A 26453-nucleotide genomic window follows, 5' to 3' on the forward strand; every position below is an offset into this window, starting at 1 on the left:
TAAACCACAGTCGACCTTTCTGTCCTTAACCCGCTTAATATGCACATAACTGACCAGAGCACAACTGACAATCTGTTTAAACTTTATGTATAATTCCTCTACATTCATCATACCGGAACGAAATTCATTGTCTAAGTGAAATGCTAACAACAGCTTATCTGCTCTTTCAAGCGTAAACACTTTCCTAGCCTTCTTGACTGTTTTATTAACTTTAGTAACCATAGTCGTTATGGTGACATCATGATCACTAATCCCCGTCTCTATATCGACGCTGAAGATAAGATCTGCCCTGTTTGTAACTATAAGGTCTAAGATATTTCCTTTGGGTGGGTGGTGCAGAACTAGCTCCTCAAGACAGTTTTAGGTTCAAATGACTCTGAGCACTATGGGACTTAACTTCTAAGGTCATCAATCACCTAGCACTTAGAACTACTTAAACCTAACTAACCTAAGGACATCACACACATCCATGCCCGAGGCAGGATTCGAACCTGTGACCGTAGCGGTCTCGCGGTTCCAGACTGTAGCGCCTAGAACCGCTCGGCCACCACGACCGGCACAGTTTTAGGATAACGTGTTCAAAATTTCTTCGCGGATTGTCTGTCTGTTGCCCCTGCAACGATTCATAGACGTTCCAGTCTATATGCGATAGGTTAAAGTGTCCTCCAACTTGTATTGCGTGATATGGGCATTTACGCGCTACTGGTGGTAGACTTTCCATAAATGACTCTGCAACCGTTACAGCGGAATCGGATAGCCGGTAAAAACATGCAACAATTAACTTAGTTTCACTTATTCCCGTTATACGCCAGCAGATTACTTCAAAGTCACTCATAATTTAGACCTTAATAGAGACAATATTATTACGCTTTAAGTTCATACCGTAAGAATCTAATTACAAAAGGAATTTCTGGAGAGAAACTGAATTGGCTGTAATGGATGGTAGGAGGTCCACGGGATTTAAAAAATAAATAAAATAAAAAGGCGCTTATAGCATCAGACTGATCTGTTGTAGGTCACATATTCGTTTCTAGTTGTATAGTATATTTTTTTAAACCGCTTAATGCGCTGATGTATTTCAGAGATGATGTGGGATAAGATCGCTGGTTTTAAGTTAGACACTGGTTTATGGGTGCAAAACAATCGGCAGAGCACTTTCACGGTAAAGAAAAATTTCTCAGATTCGATTCCCGGGCAGGCACATAGTGTTAATATGCCACGAAGTTTCAGATCAGTGCACACTCCGCTACAAAGCGAAAATGGATTCTAGTATCCAGTTTGTGGTGTCACCGCCAGACACCACACTTGCTAGGTGGTAGCTTTAAATCGGCCGCGGTCCATTAGTACATGTCGGACCCGCGTGTCGCCACTGTGTGATCGCAGACCGAGCGCCACCACAAGGCAGGTCTCGAGATACGGAATAGCACTCGCCCCAGTTGTACGGACGACGTAGCTAGCGATGCACACTGACGAAGCCTCGCTCATTTGCAGAGCAGATAGTTAGAATAGCATTCAGCTAAGTCAATGGCTACGACCTAGCAAGGCGCCATTAGTAGTTTATTGCCTGAATGTACAGAGTCTCACTTGTATCGTCAATAGCGATGTACAACAAGGATGGATTAAAGTTAAGTATTCCAAAAGCTACGTACTTTTCTTTATAGCATTCATTACGTATCCTGTTTCAGACCTCATGCCATCCTTCGTGTGTTTATAGCGTGCATTGCGGTCCCTTCAAATCACACTGTGTCGGCACTTCTGTCGACACATCACAGTTATCTGTTACGACTGCTGTATTCTTGGCTCCACTTTATCGCATTAACTGCATCCTCCAGATCCTTCTTTTGCGATCAAGTATACGTTTACACGGTCTAATAAACACCATAGTTATGGGGATTCTGTTTTCTTCTTGTTGAGAAGTAGCTGTAATGCTGCATTTGATTTTACTTGAGTAAACATTCTACTCACAGAAGAGATATAATTGTGTTTTATTTTTCATTATGTTATGTCTATTATTTAAAAACAGTCATACTGTGAAATCGATGCAATCTGCATATTGTAATGTCTCTGAGAGAGTACGTCTCTGACACTGTTGTATTTGTAAATCTGCGATCTGTGTGATAACTTCACATGTGGAAAATACTTTTCTTGTGTGTGTGTGTGTGTGTGTGTGTGTGTGTGTGTGTGTGTGTGTGTGTGTTGCTTTGCACAATATGGTGATGTACAATACAAACCTGCAACAAAATCGCGAGGAATTCTCGATGTAAGTACCATAACCACTTAACCTCACATATTTATTTACTCTGCATTTCATTGTTTGGAGGTTATTTATGTTCACATAGGGCGCTTCTAACACTGTTTTCTACCGTAGGACACCAACACACAAAAAATGGTTCAAATGGCTCTGAGCACTATGGGACTCAACTGCTGAGGTCATTAGTCCCCTAGAACTTAGAACTAGTTAAACCTAACTAACCTAAGGACATCACAAACATCCATGCCCGAGGCAGGGTTCGAACCTGCGACTGTAGCGGTCTTGCGGTTCCAGACTGCAGCGCCTTTAACCGCACGGCCACTGCGGCCGGCGGCACCAACACACCAAGAATATTTCACCACAGTGGAAGAATAAAAATCGAAAACTGACGACTATGTAAAGTGCATCTTGCAAATCATGTGATCAGCTGTCCGTTGATGAACTTGCCAGTTCTAAACCGGTTACGGCGTTATTTACCTAAATAAATAGCAGTATTAATAGTGGCTGTTTGCTGTCTTCTTTATAAGAATCAACCTACATTCATTAGGTATAATTGTCACTAGCAACGTCAGTGTTGTTAAAAGTGAAAACATTTATAATTAGTGTAGAAAACATGCTGACATTTAGTCTGAGCGACATAGCGCAGACATTGGTTTTATAGTTGGAAGGGAATGCATTAAAGTTCCTTCCAGCTATCCTGTCGTCTTATCCATGGTTTCCTTAAGTGGGCAGCCCTCTTCGAATGCATGAAAATAGGTGATTTTTGTGAGTGTTTTGCAAGTAAAATAAAAAGTAATGCTCGATCTGATGATAAAGGTTTATTCCTTTTACGTTTTTCTGTAATAAACTATTTTTGTATCCACATCGGACGCTCGCTAAAAGCGCTGCACCGGATGGAAGGACACCTTGCAGCTGGAACGTTGGTCATCGGTGGGAATTCTCAAAGACCTCATGTTCGACCTGTAACAAAATAATTCTGTATAAGTGATTTCAATATAATTTGTCAGCATTAAAGTATTAGCTTCTAACATAAGGTGACGTGTTGAAACAAATGTCATTCTCTTCGCCTACAAAATCGATATAAAAGCTTGCATCGAAAACAGACTTTTCAAGATATCGCAAAACGGCTACGTACGCGTATAGAGAATTCAATTTAGGACGCAGTAATCGAATTCTGATCAAAATCGTATATACCGTTCTCAAGCTATATTTCCCGCCTATTTGAAAAATGAAAGCTTCGAGAAAAACGCATTCAAAGTTTAAGGTTAAATTTCTTGTAGTTAAGTTAAATATATCTCTAGTCAGCCATTCCTGGATCATCCAGCAATACTTCCATATCCAAAAGAAGATACTCCTCCATCTTATTCGTGGTCATAGTGGTGCTGTGGGTTTCTTTAGCAGCTTCTGGCATCCACTGCTCTGCTCGCTCGTTACGCTTTTCGTCCACTATTGTGCAAACGTTGTAACAGGCTAGTCCGATCTCAAGGCCGAGCACGTTCATGATTCGAAAAATGCGTTTTAGGCCTTCGTGGAAATAACATGTCTACTATTTTTTCCCTTTGTGAATGAGACACTTTTTGACAAATCGGCTTGTAACTCAATAACAGTGTTTCTAGCGAACGATGCAGTAGAGAACATTTTAAGTCAAAAAAATCTTTTTTTTTCATTTTCAAACAAGACCACCCGGTAAGTCACTTCATTTGAATGCCTGAACGACAACTTAATCATGAATGAGGCCAGTTTCTTCCTCCGTCTGTGACCACAGGGTTGTGATTGCAAATGCTGTTACATTCATGTCTTGTTTCAAGCATAAAAAATGAGAAACTGCACATACGCTAAACCCAACAAAATAAAATCATGTCACCTCCGTTTCGTTGTTCTAGATTCTAAGATATAAGAGAAATCTTAAACCATATTTTTTAAAACTTTTTTAGAGTCTGTGTTACAACACTGTATTTGTTTTCAGTTCGGATGTGCTTTTTGACGTTATAGGCTTTCTCTCTGACACAATTTTAATGCTGAAAACCGTACACGACTTCGCTCTTTATAGTCATGTAACAACTTCAACTTTTGTAGATCCATTACTAGCGGTTCTTCGGTTCTTATCCAAAATCGAAAAAAGAGCTATAGTGTCATATATCACTTGTAATTGTCCTCTAGATCTTTCTGCAGTAAACGAAATACACTGGCCGAATCAACTAGGCGTTCGAGGTATGACGATTGCTCAAAGCAACCCATCCAATGGCTCTGAGCACTATGGGACTTAACTTCTGAGGTCATCAGTCCCCTAGAACTTAGAACTATTTAAACCTAAACAACCTAAGGACCTCACACACAGCCATGCCCTAGGCAGGATTCGAACCTGTGACCGTAGCGGTCGCGCGGTTCCAGACTGTAGGGCCTAGAACCGCTCGGTCACATCGGCCGGCCCAAAGCAACCAGTGAGTTCTTTTAACCCTGTATTACTAAACCCTCGTAAAGTTTATGATAGCAGTAGAGTATACAACAAGACATTGTTATTATATTGGTATTTAACATACCGTTGTATATGTAAGAATTGTAATTAACTAATGCATAACCTATAAATTATGGCTTCCTTTGAATAAAATGTGGATTAGTAAACTTTGCGATGGCTTAGCAGCACTATAACATTTTCAGTCCTTCAGTGTACTAGGGTTGAGAGGGTGACTAATAATTTTTTTCCGGAGAGCTTATGTAAGTTGCGATATGATTCTCTTCATTTCTGTATAATGGATAAAAGGTTAGGAGGGATTGTGGCTGCAGGTCTAAAATGAAATACCAATTTACAGACGTTGAAATATGCATGTGAGTGAAATTTGGTAAATTTACTTACATTTTGCCCAGAATATTGTCGCAGAAGTTTAAATTCCCAGACTGACCAAAGATTACAGTTTATTTTTCATGTTGACATGTTCTACTAATTTTGTGAAAAGCTGTGTTTTGTGACTCTACTACATTCGTGTACAAGACAAAATCTGTGCAGAAATGTTCTAGGAAAGTGGTAAACAAGTGCGACTCTTGCTCCTACGTTTGATTTTCAGCGCGCTCGAAAAACTTATAAATGAAGACATGAAGTCTTCGTTTTTCGTCATGTAACTCATGATGGTCTTCCCTTTATTAAAAAAAAAGATAACTAGCGAATGGTTAAAAAATGGTTCAAATGGCTCTGAGCACTATGGGACTTAACTTCTAAGGTCATCAGTCCCCTAGAACTTAGAACTACTTAAACCTAACTAACCTAAGGACATCACGCAAATCCATGCCCGAGGCAGGATTCGAACCTGCGACGGTAGCGGTCGCCCGGTTCCAGACTGTAGCGCCTAGAACAGCTCGGGCACCCCGGCCGGCTAAACTAGCGAATGCCAAGTTAACACACAACAGAAAATTGCGTATATGGGAGATATCAATGTTAATACGAATAAACTGATTATTAGAAAGATGCACCGGAAAAGCTACTTGTAATGATTAATCTTTATTAACGATAGACAGTTTCGGCATTTATCGTCATTGTCAAGTACATGCGAATGTAATTTTGGTGAGACCGTGTATAGACGTGAAGGTCATTTGTAAGGTACACTTGCTGAGCTGTGGGACGATCGGTATGATTAGAACTGAACACATTTTCGTATGCCGCGATCGCAGTAGACAGTTTTATTATTCCGGAATTACCAGTTTCAATAGTCTTATGCTGCCATCATCTGATCTTACGAAAATCTGTTCTATAAAATACCATGAATTCAAGCTATGTATACGTGGAGAGTGCCTTCTATTCGTTGACTTCATGTAATGTTACATGGCGTTATATGTTTACAAAGATTATGCAGATGAACAGCGATATTATTTTACTATCTAAATTTTGTCACTACTGTCTTTGGTTGTTGCATTTATTTCCGCCTCTGGTGTTTACGCAGATGCGTAGGCAACGTGTCATATAGTTCAAATGGTTCAAATGGCTCTGAGCACTATGGGGCTTAACTTCTGAGGTATCAGTCCCCTAGAACTTAGAACTACTTAAACCTAACTAACCTAAGGACATCACACACATCTATGCCCAAGGCAGGATTCGAACCTGCGACCGTAGCTGTCGCCTGGTTCCAGACTGAAGCGCCTAGAACCGCTCGGTCACCTCGGTCGGCTGTCATATAGTTTTTGACCAAAATTTGGATACTTCCAGCCCATTTTCTGTCACTTGATGGAGGTCTTCTGCAATACAGGAGACTGGACACAGTCGACACTGAAACATGTGCTGGACAGTCTGAACTTCTCCACAATCACACTCAATATCACCAGTGTGTCCTTTATATCTGACGTCAAAATTTCTTTCCGTTTGGCCAATGTAAACCAAAGATAATTGTGACAAAATTTAGTTAATAAGATATCACTGTTCATCTGTATAATTTTTGTGAACATATAACGTCGCCGGCCGGGGTGGGGGAGCGGTTCTAACCGCTACAGTGTGGAACCGCGCGAACGCTACGGTCGCAGGTTCGAATCCTGCCTCGGGCATGGATGTATGTGATGTCCTTAGGTTAGTTAGGTTTAAGTAGTTCTAAGTTCTAGGGGACTGATGACCTTAGAAGTTAAGTCCCATAGTGCTCAGAGCCATTTGAACCATATAACGTCGAAAGAATAGAACTGTCAAACTACTGTCGTGCCATAATTAACGTGCCATTTGCGATATATTTACTTCATTTACCATTTATTCGAAACACTGACAGTTATAAGACAGTTCACTAATGGCAATATATGGACGTAAGATGTGAGTACAGCACAGTGCGCGGTCTCACCAAAATTATATTCGCAGTTACTTGACAACGGCGATGACTGCCGAAAAAGTCTGTCATTAATAAAAATTAATTATTATAAACAGCTGTTCTGGTGCATCTTTCAAATAATCATGTCATTATCTGACATCCATTATGATTCTAGGCTTAAGAAGAAAAAAAAAAACAAATAAATTCGTTCATACTAGGAATTAACAGTAGGAAATCGGAATAAGAAAGTGGGTTAATTAAGTCACAAGTACTGTATTGAGTGAAAATGACATTGGCAAAGACTAACAGTTAACGCTTGTCGTGTGTGTCTGTGATAGCAGAGTAGCTGTAGGCAGCGGGCTGCTGGGGCTTAATAGGCTTATTGTTAGTGGTGGTGTTGCAGGCGGGGCTGTTGCTGTTTGTATTGATCGGCGCGCTGGCACCTCGCGACGGCCGCGCGCTGTCACCTCTGCCGCGAGCAGTGCGCCTCGGTAAGTCGCAGCTCGCCGTGCGCCACACAACACGCTCCTCACATGCTTTCCCGGAAATACTGACAACTCAACTGAAGGCACAGGCTCACCAGATGCTGAGTACTAAGCCATCACCGTATGCGTCATTCCATTTCATTGTCTCCATCCGCTGTACTATCTGGCTTTTGTGCTTTAATTGTCGAGTTTTCATTAAAGCTTAAGGCTACAAATTACAAGAATTTCTATCAGTCAAAATAGGCACTAATGATGTTATATGCTTCTCCCAAGGAGGTAATAGTGCATCATCACGATCTACGCACATTAAAGATTTTAAACATGGCTGGAACAGCAACTGTTGAAATTCTTCACGATAAAGGATGACAGCCAAAACTGTTGCAGGATAAAATTTTTTATTAAAATTCTTGACCGAGGTTTCGGTATATATAAATATACCTTCATCAGAAGTAAAAAATCTAAAATTACATCATGCAATGGAGATTAATAAAACAATAGTTCATAGGCGAAGTACCGGTGCTAAGCTATTTGCATTGACCCTGTGCCTACAGTCATGTTGTACAAATGGTGATGATGTCTTAATTATTGACGACGCCTTTGGCACAATTGTTTTATTAATCTCCATTGCATGATGTAATTTTAGATTTTTTACTTCTGATGAAGGGATATTTATATATACCGAAACCTCGGTCAAGAATTTAATAAATTTGTATCCTGCAACTGTTTTGGCTGTCATCCTTTATCGTGACGCACATTAAAGTCTATAAGGTTACTTGAGGCTGCAGCATCTTTAATGAACCCATTACATCGCAATAGCTTTGCCTAAACCGTTAAAAAGAGAGGAATTGTTAGATGTATAAACTCTGATATTGATAGTGTGCGTGAAAGGAGTCTTACTGCTCACGCGGTGCAAAGAAACCATCGAAAACACAGATCTGTGTCGCCGTATGGGGATGTGAACCCAGTTCTTACTGACTGCGAGTTCATTGACTTAAGCTCTGCACCAATTGGCTCAGTCGAAACACTATATATCTCGCAGAGCTAATCTTGCTACCCAGAAGTACACATCGCCCTGTAACACAAATGTCTCAATATATATAGACCGCTTAATTCATAATTGTACACACGTTCCTTAAAGGGTACGAATGATTAAACTGCGTTTTTCTCAGGATCTAAATCTGTCCCACCATCACTGCATCATCAGATAACTACCGTTTCATCTAACGAAATGTCCACCCCCGGTAGCTGAATGGTCAGCGTGACGGATTGTCAGTCCTCTGGGCCCGGGTTCCATTCCCTGCTGGGTCGTCGAATTTTCGCAGCCCAGTGACTGGGTATTGTGCTGTCCTCATCATTATCCTATCATACTCATCGACTGCAGGTCGTCGAAGAAGTGTCACATTGAAAAGACAGGCACCCCGCGAACGGCTTGCCCGGCAAGGGGGGCCCTATCCATAAGATTAGATAAATCTAACGAAATATAGTACTTCTCGGCATGCACGGTGACACTAATTTACAAGAACGATGCATACAACATACAAGTATAGTCACTTTTTTGGGAGTGAAGTCACCTTAATCGATAAATATATCTTCATTTATTACAATGTTTCGGTTTCTGCCCTCATCAGATCAAACTAAGAACTCGTAAAACAAAGTTTCATTTGCAACACTTATGTCGAACCGGGACATCAACCACAGTAGCTTTTGTTGCAACTGAAACTGGTCTTTGTTTTACGAGCTCTAAATATTGATCTGATGATGGCAGTACCCGAAACCTCCCAGGAAATGGAAGTGTATTGAGCGAAAGTGGTGGATTTATTGTCAAAATCTCATAATGACCGCAGACTCATTTACGAAATTTACTTTCATGAAAAGAATCACTGGTGCTTTCCTCCACTAAAATGTCCTGTATTTATGTCATTAGCTTGCAGATGTTATGTAAATTACCTATTATAGTGTATAATATCTGCATGGCGGTCACATACATCATGCTATACACAAAACAAACTTTTCATGCTTTGAGTGAGCGGAGATGTATTTTTAAACTTTATTGTTGTTTAATGGACTTCTCGTTTCATGATCATACAGCAATCCACAATTTTTACGTATTAACAAACGTCTGTTCTGTGTGTTATCTAGGTCCCGTGCCACATGCTTAGTAATTATTATACACTGAAGCGCCAAAGAAAGCAGTATAAACATGCGTATTGAAATAGAGAGGTATGTAAACAGGCAGAATACGGTGGTGCGGTCGGCAACGCCAATATAAGACAAGTGTCTGGCGCAGTTGTGAGATCGGTTACTGCTGCTACAATGTTAGGTTATCAAGATTTAAGTGAGGTTCAACGTGGTGTTATAGTTAGCGCACGAGCGATGGGACACAGCATCTCCGAGATAGCGATGAAGTGGCGATTTTCCCGTACGACCATTTCACGAGTGTACCGTGAATATCAGGAATCCGGTAAAAACATCAAATCTCCTCCGACACTGCTGCTGCCGGAAAAGATCCTGGAAGAACGGGACCAACGAGGACTGAAGAGAATAGTTAAACGTGACAGAAGTGCAACCCCTCCGCAGATTGTTGAAAATTTCAATGCTGGACCATCAACAAGTGTCAGCGTGCGAACCATTCAACGAAACATCATCGATATGGGCTTTCGGATCCGAAAGCTCACTTGTGTACCCTTGATGGCTGCACGACACAAGGCGTTATGCATCGCCTGGGCCCGTCAGCACCGACGTTGGACTGTTGACTGGGAACATGTTGCCTGACCGGACGAGTTTCGTTTCAAATTGTATCGAGCGGATGGACGTACACGTGTGTGGAGACAACCTCGTGAATCTATGGACCCTGCATGTCAGCAGGGGACTGTTCAAGCTGGTGGAGGCTCCGTAATTGTGTGGGGCGTGTGCAATTGGAGTAATAAGGAACCGCTGATACATCTAGATACGACTCTGACAGGTGACACGTACGTAAACATCCTGTCTGATCACTTGCATCCATTCATGTCCATTGTGCATTCCGACGGACTTGGCCAATTCCAGAAGGACAATTCGACACCTCACACGCCCAGAATTGCCATAGAGGCTTTAGGAACACTCTTGAGTCTAAACACTTCCGCTGGCCGCCAAACTCCGCAGAAATGAACATTATTGAGCATATCTAGGATGCCTTGCAACTTGCTGTCCAGAAGAGATCTCCACCCTATCGTACTCTTAGGGATTTATGGACCCCTGCAGGATTCATGGTTTCAGTTCCCTCCAGCACTACTTCAGACATTAGTCGAGGCCATGACACGTCGAGCTGCGGCACTTCTGCCTGCTCGTGGGGGCCCAACACGATGTTAGGCAGATGTACCAGTTTCTTTTGCTCTTCAGTGTAATATTACTGCCATTAAAGAAGAAAACTGCCGAAGTTCCAGGCAATGTTTTAGATGTATACAATCTACTGCCGTAACTGGCCATGTGATTCAATAACAATCGGTTCATCAAAACTGATGTTCGAACTTTAGGACATTATCGATTTTAGTTCAGTTCCATTTATTATTTGCTTGAAGCAACAGTTACACTGAAGAGAAATAGAAAAGAAGAACACCAGGCACTGGAGTACCTAAAGTTTAACAACGCTGTGTACTCACATTGATGTGCGCCTTGAAATAATTCTTAGGTGTCACTTGATGCACTTTTCGACAATACTCTCATCAGTATCTTGTCTGATATTTGTCTCTTTCTGCTGAACGGCAGATAGACAAGTTACTATATACCTCCAGACAAGGACACTACAGAACAGTATCGTTGAACCTTCCTGCCAGAATAAAAATGTATCCCGGATCGGGACTCTGACCCGCTCTACTAACTGAGCTACCCAAACACTACTCACAACTCGTCACCACAGTTTTATTTCCATCAATGTCTCATCTCTCACAGTCGAAATTTCACAGAAGCTCTCTTGCATGACTTGCCGGATAGCACTCTTGGAAGGATCGATATTACGGAGACATGTTTCAGGCATAGCCTGGGGAATTGTTTCAAGAAAGAAATGTTCACTCTGTAACGAAGGGCGCGCTGACATGAAACTTCTTGGCAGATTAAAACTTTGTACCAGACTGGGCCTCGTAACCAGGACTTTGCCTTTGGAAGCAAGTGTTTCATCAACTGAGCTACCCAAGCATGACTCGTGATCTCTCCTCACAGCCTTACTTCCACCAGGACGTCATTTTCTACCTTCAAACTTCACTCAATTTGTAGAACACTTGCCCACGAAAGGCATAGGTCGTGGGTTCGAATCCCGGTCCAGCAAGCAGTTTTAACCTTCCACCAAGTTTCATATCAGGGCACAAATCACTGTAGAGTGAAAAATTTCATATTGGAAATATCCCTCAGGCTGTGGCTAAGCCATGTATCCGCTATATCCTTTCTTCCAGGATTGTTAGTCCCGCAAGGTATGCAGGAAAACTTCTGTGAAGTTTGGAAGGTCAGAGATGAGGTACAGGCGGAAGTGAAGGTGTGAGGACGTGCCGTGAGGACGTGCCGTGCTTCCTGCTTCGGCGACTCGGTAGAGCAGTTGCCCGCGAAGGGGAAAGATCCTGGGTTCGGGTCCCTGTACAGCACATAGTTTGTCTTCCAGGAAGTTTCATATCAGCACACACTCAACTGCAGAGTAAAAATTCCATTCTGCAACATCTAGGAGTGCATTTTTTTTTAATTAAATACATCTTCTAAACACTTGACATATCTCCCATATTTCTCGAAAATACAGCGTAGTCATCCAGATAGACTATACACTTATGTTTCAATCCATGAAGTCCGCCATCCAACAATCACTGGAATGTAGCCAGTGCATCTTTAAGTTCAAATGGCGTTCTTGATACTGGTAATGACATGACGGTGCTCTGAACGCAGTTTCGGCCTGTTGTCTGGAACTATTTCTAGTTGGTGATCACCACTTCTTGGGTGTTTGTTGAAAAGTATCTACATTGATCCAATGTCTCCGCAATGTTGGGAAGAGGATATGTGTCAGTGATGGTTTTGGCTTTCAAGTGTCTGTAATTCCAACAGAACTGTACTTCTTACTGCTATCTGGTGACTTCTTTGGGATGATGATGACATTTACATTTCATGGACAAACAGTATGCCCTATTATTCCACCCGCCAGTTGCTGGTCAATGAATTCTTCCGTTAATAGTTACCGAACTATTAGTTTAATAAGACGTGGTTGCAAAACACTAATTCTTTACAAAAAATGGAAAAACTGGTAAATGGTGATCTCGGGGAGGATCAGTTTGGATTCCGAAGAAATGTAGGAACATGTGAGGCAATAATGACACTATGAATTCTCTTAGAAGGTAGTTAAGGTAAGGCAAACCTACATTTTTAACATTTATAAACTTAGAGAAAGCTTTTGGCAGTATTGACTGGAATACTCTCTTTGAATTTCTGTAGGTAAGAGGGGTAAAACACAGGGAGCGATAGGCTATTTACAACTCGTACAGAAACCAGACAGCAGTTGTAAGAGACGGTGGGCGTGAAAGAGAAGCAGTGGTTGAGAAGGGAGCGAGACAGGGTTGTAGCCTATCCTTGATATTATTCAATCTGTACACTGAGTAAGCAGTAACTGAAACCAGATAACAATTTGGAGTAGGAATTAAAATCCAGGTAGAAGAAATGTAAACTTTGAGGTGTGCTGATGTTATAATTCAGTCAGAGACAGCAGAAGACTTGGAAAAGCAGTTGAATGAAATGGAGAGTGTCTTGAAAGGTGGATATAAGATGAACATCAACAAAAAGCAAAACAAGAATAAGGGAATGTAGACAAATTAAAGCAGGTGATGCTGAGGGAATCAGATTAACAAACGAAACGCTAAAAGTGCTAGATGAGTTTCACTATTTGGACAGCAAAATAACGAAAGTGCTTCTGAAGAACAGAAATTTACTATCACTGAATATAAATTTAAGTGTTATGAGGTCTTTTCTGAAGGTATTTGTGTAGTGTGTAGCCACGTATGGAAGAGTAACACTGACAATAAACAGTATAGACAAGAAGAGAATAAAAGCTTTTGAAACGTGGCGCTACAGAAGAGTGCTGAAGCTTCGAGTGGATCATGTGACTGATGAAAGGCACTGAACATTATTGGGAGACAAGAAATTTGTGAGACAACTTGACTATAAAAATGGATAGGTTGAGAGGACACAACCAATCGAGTATTAGAGGGAAGTGTGAGGGTAAAAATCGTAGATAGAGACCAAAAGATGAATACAGTAAGCCGATTCTGAAGGAAATAGGTTGTAGTAGTAATTTGAAGATGAAGAGGCTTGCACAGGATGGAGTAGAATGGACAGCTTTATGAAACCAGTTTTCGGACTGAAGAGTTCTAAAACAAGAATAGTTGTAAACGCTATTTTGTCTAAAACTGACGTTCTGAGCCCGTGGCTGTGTGAAAAATACAGGTTGACTCCTACAGAGAAGATAATAGCAACCAGCCACTTTTTACAATGCGATTTATTTATTTAAATAGCGCCGTTACTGGTTTCAAACCGACAGGTTCATCTTCAGACGGCTAGTTCACGTTAATATTCATTTTACATTAGCTTTCACTTCTAGTTTTCCCAAGTGATGAAATTTCCTTGGGATTGGGGCTCTACAACGAAAATAAGATGTGAGACAATGTCTTTTTAACTGAAATTGTGCCACAGAACGATTTAAAATCTTTGTGAGGCACAATTACAGTTGTAAAGACATAGTCCCATATCTTGTTCTCGTTGTAGAGAACCACCATCCCAAGGGTATTTCATCAGATGGGGAAACAAAAATTGGAAGCTAATGTAAAATGTATGTTAATGTGGACAAGACGTCTGAAGATGAACCTGTCGGTTCGAAATAGGTAACGGGGCTATTTAAATAAACAAACAGCGTTGTTAAAAGTGACTGGTTGCTATTATCTTCTCTATAAGAGTCAATCTATAGTTGTAAATGTTGTGGATTGGCAGGAGAGCCAACCCGTATGAAGAGAGGAACCCGAAAGGCATGTGTTTAAGCTCACGCAGGCTGGCGTGAGGTCTGGAACAGGACAAGGAAATTGGAACTTAGAAAAACGGACGCAGATGGTGGAATACTTAACTTTAATCCATTAATGTTGAACGTAGCTCTTGTCTGTACATTCTTTACAATATCAATAGCAATTGATAATGGCGTCTTGCTAGGTCGTAGCAAATGACGTAGCTGAAGGCTATGCTAACTATCGTCTCGGCAAATGAGAACGTATTTTGTCAGTGAACCATCGCTAGTAAAGTCGGTTGTACCACTGTGGCGAGTGCTAGGAAGTCTCTCTGCACCTGCCGTGTGGCGGCACTCGGTCTGCAATCACTGATAGTGGCGACACGCGGGTCCGACTTATGCTAACGGACCGCGGCCGATTTAAAGGCTACCACCTAGCAAGTGTGGTGTCTGGCGGTGACACCACAGTAAACGGTTGGGAACACGGTATGGTTTACTATAGACTTTAATATTGATTGTTAAAAAATGGTTCAAATGGCTCTGAGCATTATGGGACTTAACTTCTAAGGTCATCAGTCCCCTAGAACTTAGAACTACTTAAACCTAACTAACCTAATGACATCACACACATCCATGCCCGAGGCAGGATTCGAGCCTGCGACTGTAGCGGTCTCGCGGTTCTAGACTGTAGCGCCTAGAGCCGCACGGCCACTCCGGCCGGCAATATTGATTGTTAAATGTGGGTATAAGATGTGTAACAAGTGTCGCTGGTAAAGGACCATTTGTGTTAAAAAAAGCTAAGAAGCAAAGTAATAAAGCTTCCATCGCTTGCCGATCACTTCCTTGCAAGACGTGCTTTCTTACGTGATGCAGAAGCAGTAATGATTTGCTTACAGCTCTGGTCGGCAAATGACCTTTCATTTGTCTCCTGCATATAGAACTTCTAAACTGGCAATCATCGATCTTTTTTGTCAGAGAGATCTCGTTAAAGTCATACAATTTCCTTTTACATTACTAACGCGGGCTACCCTTCTAAGTATAAAACAGTGCATCTTATCTAATTCCTCGTTCCTTCGAAGGCGCTCTACTACACACAAAATGTATTAAGGTACGTCGGCATCTACGGTAATTCAAAGCAACTTTTCTGTACACTGCCATGGGAACCAATCTTTACTGTACGTGTTTGCAGTTCATTTGGCAACGCCATCAAGATTGGTGTACCTGAGACATTGCCTTGCTTGCAGTTGTTGTTCCCAGCGGAAACAAAGTTTCACTGAGTTAAACTGTATACGTCGAAGTATCTGTTTTTGCATAACGTTTATCCAGAAAGTCTAGCCCGAGAATCGCAGAATAACCTTCAACAAATACTTGACAATACTTCCATGCATTCCAAAAACTCTTAGCTACAATGCTAAAGCCGAACAGTGTTGTCCCTAATGATTTCACGTCATTGTAACTTACGCCACGTAGTCGGTATCGTGGAGACCTACATCTGTTCCTGCCTAAGAGATCCAGACTAACAACTACATGTATATGCACCACTTACTACTAAAAACTTACGTTCCTTGCTCTGCACTGCGCCTATGAAGTCGATTTCTGTCTCTGCGTTAAGTCTGTGCAACGTTCCGTTCTACTGGAAATACCTTCCGACGAGCGATGAATTCCCGTTAGTGTTTAACGAACGCTTTCATCGTGATGTTTTCCTTGTTTCTTATTCCTGAAATCTGTAGCCTTATCACCGATGCGACCACTCTCATAACAATCTGGTGGGCGACACAGCTTCTGCAGATGGTCCATACGTCAACATATCAAACACTTAATCTGAGAAGTGAAGAGCCGATGGCCATTACTCCCTTTCGTCTTAATATTTGCATTCTCCAACCGTGTGGCGATCCTAACAGTTTGGCCCTGGTCAATGAATTATCCACCCTGTCTCTGTGTGACATATGTGATGAGATAACCAGCAAGAAAACATCGAGAGCCCTATTTTCAGCTCCACGCAAGGAAACTGCATCAGTTTCTGCTCTTTGCATCAGCTCGTATGTTTGTACATTAATCTTCCATTTCTATCAGGAAAAGATCCCACCAACTCATTCGTTTTCTGCACTAAACTACGCAGTTTCTCCCTAAAAGAATCTCGCGCTGTTTTGCTTTCGGTAGCGCCAGCCGAGATCATCAGCTAGCTCCTGTAATGTTCATGTCTTGCTAACTGCCTGATAGTACATTACATATGCTTTAGCTTCATCCATTAACCATAAGTTAGCAAGCATGTGTCATTCGTGTAACTGCACAACTCAGCGGTAGCTGAGCCATCTCTGACTAACATAGTGACATCTTCCTTTGTTTCTCCTGGATAAAGGCATTATTAAATTTTCTGCTGACGGATCGACAGGAGGGGAGGGTGCACCTAACACGGTATTAGCTTATCCCGACCCTGACTGCAGTTACTGTACCTCAGCTTGTAACGTATCAACTTGTTTACGTAGGTCTTCATTTTGCAGCTCATACGTTTTTAATCGCTCTGTTAAAGTAGTGGTAGTTTCACCTGTAGTAGCGTATGTTTCTACCATTTTGCGGATTCTACTTCTGCCATTACAAAAGAAATATTTGGGAAAAGTACACTTACACTACATACAGTAATACAACAAATTAATTCTTACGCTAGATCATAGCCCAACGTAACTCTTAAGTTCTTCGCGAAGTGTCCAAAACTTTTACTAATTTTACAGGTAACTAGTACTGACGTAATGTTGGCAACTTGTGGCCTGATAAGTTACAAAATTTGCAACTCACAGGCGTTAAATAAATTTCCCTGGTGTTGCCTCTAAACAGTGATCAGTCTGCAGGTTCCTGCCGACTCTAAGATTAGAGCAAATATCCCTGCACTTTGACATAGCCAAAAGGAAGAACACAACCAGAGAATACGACGTAAAATGCTCTCAATCCCCACTGCATTGCCCCCCCTGCGGGTCCGGGGTAAGAATAGGCCCGAGGTATTCCTGCCTGTCGTAAGAGACGACTAAAAGGAGTTTCAACCGTTTCGGCCTTCTATGTGATGGTCCCCCTTGGGGTTTGACCTCCATTTTTCAAAATTCTACAGAACTACGAGCCTTTTGGGGAAGGACACCTTACATGGTGTACCACTGGTCCTAAGTGCACTAAGACCTTGGCACTCAGCATTGCACCGGCGTTGTAACCATACCCACTATTCCTCAAATTGGGCCTAAACGCCTGATGGGTTGTCCAAGTTACGCCCATAGTGCATCTCCATCTGCACCAGTGATCATGATGGACTTTCCATGGCACCAGAAATCCAGCACGGTAGCCAGCCCATTGTGGTGGGGTCGTCATGTACCCTCTAGGTTGTAGCCCCCTGACAACACAGGGATCGTACTGCCGATACCTGAGCTGCACCCTCCCCACGTCGGCCAAGGAGTAGATGCCCGTCTCCTTGGGGCATCAGGACTCCCGGCAATGGTCATCCTGCCAGGTGGCCCTTGCTGCGGCTGGGTGGCGCCCGTGGGGAGAGCCCCTGGTCGGAGTGGGTGGTATCGGGGCGGACGTTTCGCAGATGAAACGTCAACACGTATCTCTGCGGCCTAGTCTTTCAAAAGAAAAGGTACCGTTTCTAGTTCTAGTTCTGGTTCTCCTGCCCTTTCCCCCTTGGCCACTCCATGGGAGGAGGGACAGGCCCGCCGGCTTGGGGCGAAGTACTTCCCCCGCTATTTGGTCTGTTCTCGAACCGATGGGGGGACGTTCGCCACCTCCAAGCCCATGTTCTTTGTTCAGCACATTGAGGACGTCTTCGGGGAAATCGAGGCTCTCAGCAAGATGCGATCAGGGTCTGTTCTTATCAAGACCACCTCCGCCACACAGTCGGCGGCGCTCCAGGCGTGCGACGGCCTAGGGGACATCCCAGTAGCCATTGTCCCACATCTGGCACTAAATAGGACGCAGGGGGTTATTTTTCATCGTGACCTCCTGCTACAATCTGATGAGGAGCTCAGGGCCAACCTGGAGCGCCGCGGTGTGCATTTCGTCCGGCGAGTCCAGCGCGACCCCAAAGACCGTCGCATCGACACCGGGGCCTTTATCCTCGCCTTCGAGGGGGACGTTCTCCCGGAGAAGGTAAAGGTGATGTGCTACCGGTGCGACGTGCGACCTTACGTCCCGCCTCCTATGCGCTGTTTTAGGTGTTTGCGCTTTGGGCACATGTCGTCACGGTGTGAGGCTGAGCCCCTTTGTGGCGATTGTGGACGTCCTCTTCGTGAGGAACATACATGCACCCCACCACCTCGGTGCTTTAATTGTCCTGGCGTCCACTCGCCTAGATCCTCAGACTGCCCCGCCTATCAGAAGGAGAAGAAGATACAAGAAATCAAAACTTTGGATCGGCTCTCTTATTCTGAGGCCAGGAAGAAATATGACCGCCTTCATCCCGTGCCATTGACCACTTCGTTTGCCTCAGTTGTGTCCACTCCTTCCGCGGTATCCTCACCCCTATCCTGTCCCCCTCCGCCTCCTCCACCCATCAGGGGGCTCTGCCTCCGCCTCCCAAATCCCTCCCTTCCAAATCCTCCTCCCCTGTGGTCCCCACCCCCTCTGCCCCAGGGGTCACCCTTCCTCCTCCTCCTCCTCCCCCCACGCCACCTGAGAAGCGATCCTCTTCTCAGGCATCCATCAGGGAAACGTTCCGGACCCCAGCTTCCGAGGTCCGGCGTTCCACAACAGACCCCGCACGTGAGGACCTTCTTCGGGTCCAGCCCACCATCCCTGTGCCTCCTCGGCCTTCCAAGAAGGCCTCCAAGAAGAAGTCTCTATCCCCCTCTCCACCCCGGTGCGTTTCGTCTGACGCTTCATCCGTGAGTCGCTGCTCCCGGCCGTCCTCAGTTTCGCCGGGATGCTCTGCTGCCAGGCGCTCCGCCGGCCTTTCGTTGGCAAATGATGCGGCCCCTCCTACACAATCAGGGACAGCGGCCGCAGCTGGCGACGAGTCGATGGAACCGGATCCGCCTCCCGTCGGTTGTAGCGTTGTTCCCTCGCAACCTGGCCCTCCGCGGCCGTCGAGGTGACCAGCTCTTCCCCCGTCTCGTTCCACAACTTTTTGACTAGCGATGGCGTTGTTTCATTGGAACATAAGAGGTATTCGATCTAATCGGGAGGAACTACAACTGCTCCTCCGCCTGCACTGTCCCCTCGTCCTTGGTCTCCAGGAAACCAAGTTGCGCCTGACTGACCATATTGCCTTTACCCACTATACCTCGGAGCGGTATGACCTCACCCCTGTGGACGGTATCCCAGCTCATGGTGGGGTCATGTTGCTCGTTCGGGACGATGTCTATTACCATCCCATCCCATTGACCACCCCACTCCAAGCAATAGCTGTCCGCATTACTCTTTCTGCTTTTACTTTTTCAGTTTGTACCATCTACACTCCACCGTCATCTGCGGTTAGTTGGGCTGACATGATGCACCTGATCGTTCAGCTTGCCCCGCCGTTCTTATTGTTTAGCGACTTCAATGCCCATCATCCCCTTTGGGGCTCTCCTGCATCCTGTCAAAGAGGCTCACTCTTGGCGGATGTCTTCAACCATCTCAATCTTGTCTGCCTCAATACCGGCGCCCCGACTTTCCTCTCGGACTCTACTCATACCTACTCCCACTTGGACCTCTCGATATGTTCTACCACTCTTGCCCATCGGTTCGAGTGGTATGTCCTTTCTGACACCTATTCGAGCGACCACTTCCCCTGTGTCGTTCGTCTCCTGCACCACACCCCATCCCCACGTCCTTCGAGCTGGAACATACTGAAAGCTGACTGGGGACTTCACTCCTCCCTGGCGACCTATCCGGACCACGATTTTCCCAGTTGTGACAGTCAGGTCGAATACCTCACGGCTGTTATTATCAATGCTGCCGAACGTTCCATTCCTCGTACTACTTCTTCTTCACGTCGCGTTTCCGTCCCCTGGTGGAACAAGGCTTGTAGGGACGCTATCCGTGCTCGACGACGTGCTTTACGCACCTTTCGCCGCCATCCTACGTTGGCGATTTGTATTGAATACAAACGACTCCGAGCGCAATGCCGTAGAATCATCAAAGACAGCAAAAAAGCTTGTTGGGCCTCTTTCACCAGCTCCTTTAACAGTTTTACTCCCTCTTCCGTCGTTTGGGGTAGCCTGCGCCGGCTGTCGGGCATTAAGGCCCACTCCTCGGTACCTGGCCTGACCTCAGGTAATGAGCTCCTTGTTGATCCTGTGGCTGTCTCCAACGCCTTTGGCCGCTTTTTCGCGGAGGTTTCAAGCTCCGCCCATTACCACCCTGCCTTCCTTCCCAGGAAAGAGGCAGAAGAGGCTCGGCGACCTTCCTTCCACTCGCTGAATCTGGAAACTTATAATGCCCCTTTTACTATGCGGGAACTCGAACGTGCGCTTGCACTGTCCCGATCCTCTGCTCCGGGGCCAGATGCCATTCACGTTCAGATGCTGGCACACCTTTCTCCGGCGGGCAAAAGCTTCCTTCTTCGTACCTACAATCGCGTCTGGACCGACGGTCAAGTCCCCAGGCGTTGGCGTGACGCCGTTGTTGTTCCTATACCCAAACCCGGGAAGGATAGACACCTTCCTTCTAGTTACCGCCCCATTTCTCTTACAAGCTGTGTCTGTAAGGTGATGGAGCGCATGGTTAATGCTCGGTTAGTCTGGATTCTTGAATCTCGATGACTACTTACTAATGTCCAATGCGGCTTTCGTCGCCGCCGCTCCGCTGTTGACCACCTTGTGACCTTGTCGACATTCATCATGAACAACTTTTTGCGAAGGCGCCAAACGGTAGCCGTGTTCTTTGACTTGGAGAAGGCTTATGATACCTGTTGGAGAGAAGGTATCCTCCGCACTATGCACAGGTGGGGCCTACGCGGTCGCCTGCGCCTTTTCATTGATTCCTTTTTAACGGATCGAAAGTTTAGGGTACGTGTGGGTTCCGTATTGTCCGACGTCTTCCTCCAGGAGAACGGAGTGCCTCAGGGCTCCGTCTTGAGCGTAGCCCTTTTTGCCATCGCGATCAATCCAATTATGGATTGCATTCCACCTAATGTCTCAGGCTCTCTCTTTGTCGATGACTTCGCGATCTACTGCAGTGCCCAGCGAACATGCCTCCTGGAGCGCTGCCTTCAGCATTGTCTAGACAGCCTCTACTCATGGAGCGTGGCAAATGGCTTCCGGTTCTCTGAAGAGAAGACGGTTTGTATCAACTTTTGGCGATATAAAGCGTTCCTTCCGCCATCCTTACATCTCGGTCCTGTTGTTCTCCCATTCGTGGACACAACTAAGTTTCTAGGGCTCACATTGGACAGGAAACTGTGTTGGTCTCCACATGTCTCTTATTTGGCGGCCCGTTGTACACGTTCCCTTAATGTCCTCAGAGTTCTTAGCGGTTCATCTTGGGGAGCGGATCGCACTGTCCTGCTTCGCTTGTATCGGTCCATAGTCCGGTCGAAGCTGGATTATGGGAGCTTCGTCTACTCGTCCGCTCGGCCATCCCTCTTACGCCGGCTCAACTCCATCCACCATCGGGGGATACGTCTTGCGACCGGAGCCTTCTACACTAGTCCTGTCGAGAGTCTTTATGCTGAAGCTGCAGAGTTACCATTGACCTACCGGCGCGACATACTGCTGTGTCGGTATGCCTGCCGGCTGTTGTCTATGCCCGACCACCCCTCTTACAAGTCCTTCTTCGCCGATTCTCTCGACCGTCAGTACGGGTTGTATGTGTCTGCCCTGCTGCCCCCCAGAGTCTGCTTCCGTCGCCTGCTTCGACAATTGGATTTTGCCCTCCCTACCACATTCAGAGAGGGTGAGAGCCCGACACCACCTTGGCTCCAGGCTCCGGTTCATATTTATCTCGACCTCAGCTCACTCCCGAAGGAGGGTACTCCGGCTGCAGTGTATTGCTCACGGTTTGTCGAACTTCGTGCTCGACTTGCCGGTCACACCTTTATTTACACCGATGGCTCCAAAACTGACGATGGTGTCGGCTGTGCCTTTGTCGTCGGGGCCGCCACCTTTAAATACCGGCTCCTCGACCAATGTTCGAGCTTTACGGCCGAGCTTTTTGCTCTCCATCAGGCCGTTCAGTATGCCCGACGCCACCGCCATTCATCGTACGTACTCTGCTCTGACTCACTCAGTGCTCTTCAGAGCCTTGGAGCTCCCTATCTGGTCCATCCCTTGATTCAACGGATACAGCAGTCCCTCCACTCTTTCGCTGATAATGGTGGTTCTGTCAGCTTTCTGTGGGTTTCTGGACATGTAGGAGTGCCTGGGAATGAGGCTGCGGATGCTGCAGCCAAGGCTGCAGTCCTCCTGCCTCGGCCAGCCTCCCACTGTGTCCCATCATCTGACGTTCGTGGGGATGTATGTAAGAGGCTTGTGTCGTTGTGGTGGGATGCTTGGTCATCCCTCCAAGGAAACAAGCTCCGGGCAGTAAAACCGCTCCCAACTGCTTGGACAACATCCTCCCGACCATCTCGGCGCGAGGAGGTCCTTCTGACCAGGTTGCGGATTGGGCATTGCCGGTTTAGCCACCGCTACCTGCTCTCCGGTGACCCAGCCCCGCAGTGCCCTTGTGGTCAGGCATTAACAGTGCGCCATGTTTTATTGTCGTGTCCCCGTTTTAGTCAATTTCGTGTTGTCCTGTCCCTGCCATCTACTTTACCGGATGTTTTAGCTGATGACGCTCGAGCAGCTGCTCGTATTCTGCGTTTTATAACTTTAACTGGCTTGTCCAAAGACATTTAACCTTTTTACTTATTTTATCTGCATCTTTGTCAGGTCCTTCTGGTGTCCCCCATCCCCTTGAGTTTTAACAGATTCCATGTGCTCTAACAACAGTGACTGGACGCTAATGACCTCAGCAGTTGAGCGCCCTTAAACCCAACCAAAAAAAAAAAAAAACCCACTGCATTGCGTTGGGATGAAAATCCAGACCATAACAACGATGAAGCTGTAGACATGGTTCTGCTCTGAAGGTTGCTGACGTAAACACTTCTGACGCCAATTTTGTAGTTATCTGGACTGAGACCTATACTGCTGTCAGGATGATGGAGCGGGTAGTGTGGTGAAGCAGGCCAATCAACACGATGGGCGCTAATGACACGATATTAGTGCAACAAGAATTTATTCATTACAGTTTACAAACGTATATTGTCTTCTGCGTCGGCGCCCAGACTGATGCCATCTTGTACGTGGCAGACTTCAGGAGCGAATGGCATAGCCTGTCCGACAGGCGAGGCTGGCCTGGGTGGAAACTGTGAATTACCAAAGCACTCTCACTGACGTCGAAAATGTCGTGCTCAGATATTTTCTAAGTAGCTCTGCATGGGGTGGAGATGGTCTACAATATAGACCTTGCGCCAAGAGAGGTCAGTGATGCTAATGACTGCCTGCAGGTACTAGCTAGGGGCAAAAGTATTTAGCACGCCTCCAAAATACTGTGACAGGTGTACTATGCGTCAGGCGTTATCAGTTCATCCCAGCAAGTCATGGTTTCAAAACATCAGGTCAGCTCATTAGTGGTTGCGTGGTCGGCAGCTCACAGCGACAGAGTCTTGTAGACCAGTCAGGTAGCAGTCTTATGTTGTCATCTTGGTGAACGGTAGCCACACTCACAGGCTTGGCCGTGTAGCAGGTGTACTGTAGCGTAAAGATTGAACGCAGTGTATCAGAAACATGAGTATTTATTGGTTCTGGTCTGAGGCAGTGATTTTTTGCCAGGCAAGTGATGAGCGTATTTGGCTTATTTTTTGAGGCTCATCAGAGGTCTTCAGCACCTTCTATTTCGCAAGAATGTCTTTTGGGGCTTCAGCTTCTTGCTTTTCCTCCATATCAGCACACTGATAGGTGTTCTTGTGAAACAACTACTCACTCTTATGAAATCAAGTTGAGCTGCTACAATGACATGTTGGCTTCTCCTCACTTAGGTCACATTTCTGAGTTTACACTTAAAGTCTCTTACTCACATGCAGCGCGGCAATCTCTTCCAGGTTTGTTCTGTTTTCCGTAACGGATGCTTGGTGCCTGTTTGTCATTTTAATTGTGACATGGGGCATTGGCCTGACTTGCCCTGCCTTTCTGCTGGCTGGAGAGAACTGAGAAAATTTTACGTTTGTCTATAACACATTTCCGCTGTGTATTATCAGTATCTCCAGCAAAGTCTAAGGTTGAGGTTGAAGCTGAATAGTCACCCATACTAATTACTCCAAGCAGCATCCTTTATTGAAGGAATACATTTATGTCAACACTGAAAAGGTCTTTCACGATGTGTACAGTTGAGAAGGATTTTTATAAATTAAGAATAATGAAACTTTCTGTTGAACCGTGGAGAATGTTAGAGACCGCGGCAAACTTAACTTAGTCACCAATCCAGAGGGGCATTATGGCACAGGAGATTATATCGACAGGTAAACTTTTAAATAGCCCACAATCTTCATGAAAGATTCATCACTCTGGAGATTGGGAAGGATTCAGTAGAACTTACACAACCTGTTTATGAAGGTATGCTTATATTAGACCCATCAAAACTCCACATGTATCAGTTCCATTATGAGTTCATAAGAGTGCATCTTGGTGACTCAAAGTTGCTTTATATGGATATGGACTGTTTCATCTATTGAGATCCATATGAAGCAATAAGGTGTCACCACAATGAGGTTAACGCATCTGGAGACGCGGCTAGCAATCGTTATGACGAAGTTGGCTAACAATAAAGTTAAAAGTTTGATGAAAGATGAAATGAATGGGTCACCAATTGAGGAGTCTGTAGGTCTCGTCTCAAAAATGTACGAATACTGTACAGACACAGGTGTCGTCCTTAAATGGGTAGGGGTGCATGGCTATGATGGTTGAGGATAAACTGAGGCACCTGCATGACATTGTTGATGATGCTCCATCCCCCTTCCCCTCTGCATATGGAGTGGTTGTGAAACGCAGTGCTAATTAACTGCCCCACATGCTCCTTAGAGGGTGAAATGAAATATATGCATATAATTATTTGCAATGTGTAATTGCACATCATTTCTATAAGAAGAAATTCATTTACATTTGATTAAACGTGTTAGTTTCGCTGTAGGCAGACACACATCAGCATTGGAGGCATTTACACTTTATTAAAACTGGTGAAATATGAACATCCGTGCTTAATGTCAGACAGACAAGTGGAATTAGCACTAGCTCTGCGGGGTGAGTCATGGTGTAGTGAGGTGGCAGCAGCCCTGCTCTCCAGCTGCTATTGGTCTCAGCATAAGAGGCAATCGCACGTGGAAGAGTGTAGGGACGGCGGTGTAGGGGTCTTCCTACAACTTCTTTGAATGAAGAGAGATTTGTTCCTATCCTCTTCCTATTGTAAATGTTTAAACAGTACATGGTTGTAAACTTAAGTCAGATCAGATCCAAGCTTAGATGCCAGTTGTTTAAACTGTATACTATGTAAGTATGGTGAGCGGGGTGGGGGTGGGGGGTGGGGGGGGTGGGGGAAATTAAGCACAGCACAAGAGGACTTGAAGGTGTGGGGAGGTAATCACAAGTGGACTCTCAACTTTGTCATAGGAGTCTGGAAACTCAATGATTTTGAATTTCCCACCATCTTACACTTAGGATAGGATTCTAAATTCACAATATTTGAAATCTGTCAACCAATCAGGCTGCCCTATTAACTGCTACTCGCCCATCGTATATTATGACAACAGAGCGTTGGGGAAATTGTGACAACGATGCAGTCTGTGTCAGTATCCCTGGATCTGCCAATGTAGACCGTGATGTTGCAAGGCCGAAGGGAATCTAATAACTATGCATCCTGGGATAATATCTTAGGTCTGCCATATTAGATCGCCAACTTGGATTTTTCGAATTTCATACAACAGGAAAATGTCCTAGCCTGGATTTTTTTAAAAT

General features: G+C 44.8%; 1 protein-coding gene across 1 annotated transcript in view; it reads left to right on the forward strand.

Moving 5' to 3' along the window:
• The first annotated feature begins 5071 nt into the window (after positions 1 to 5071).
• The window catches only part of LOC126470788 (glutamate receptor ionotropic, kainate 2-like), a 269284-nt gene continuing 247902 nt past the window's right edge, over positions 5072 to 26453 (forward strand). The window contains exons 1-2 of the mRNA XM_050098798.1: positions 5072 to 5077; positions 7430 to 7517. Of these exons, the coding sequence (XP_049954755.1) occupies positions 5072 to 5077; positions 7430 to 7517 (94 nt within the window). The remainder of the gene's footprint in view (positions 5078 to 7429; positions 7518 to 26453) is intronic.

Source organism: Schistocerca serialis, chromosome 3 (assembly GCF_023864345.2).
Source record: "Schistocerca serialis cubense isolate TAMUIC-IGC-003099 chromosome 3, iqSchSeri2.2, whole genome shotgun sequence".
NCBI classification, from domain to species: domain Eukaryota; kingdom Metazoa; phylum Arthropoda; class Insecta; order Orthoptera; family Acrididae; genus Schistocerca; species Schistocerca serialis.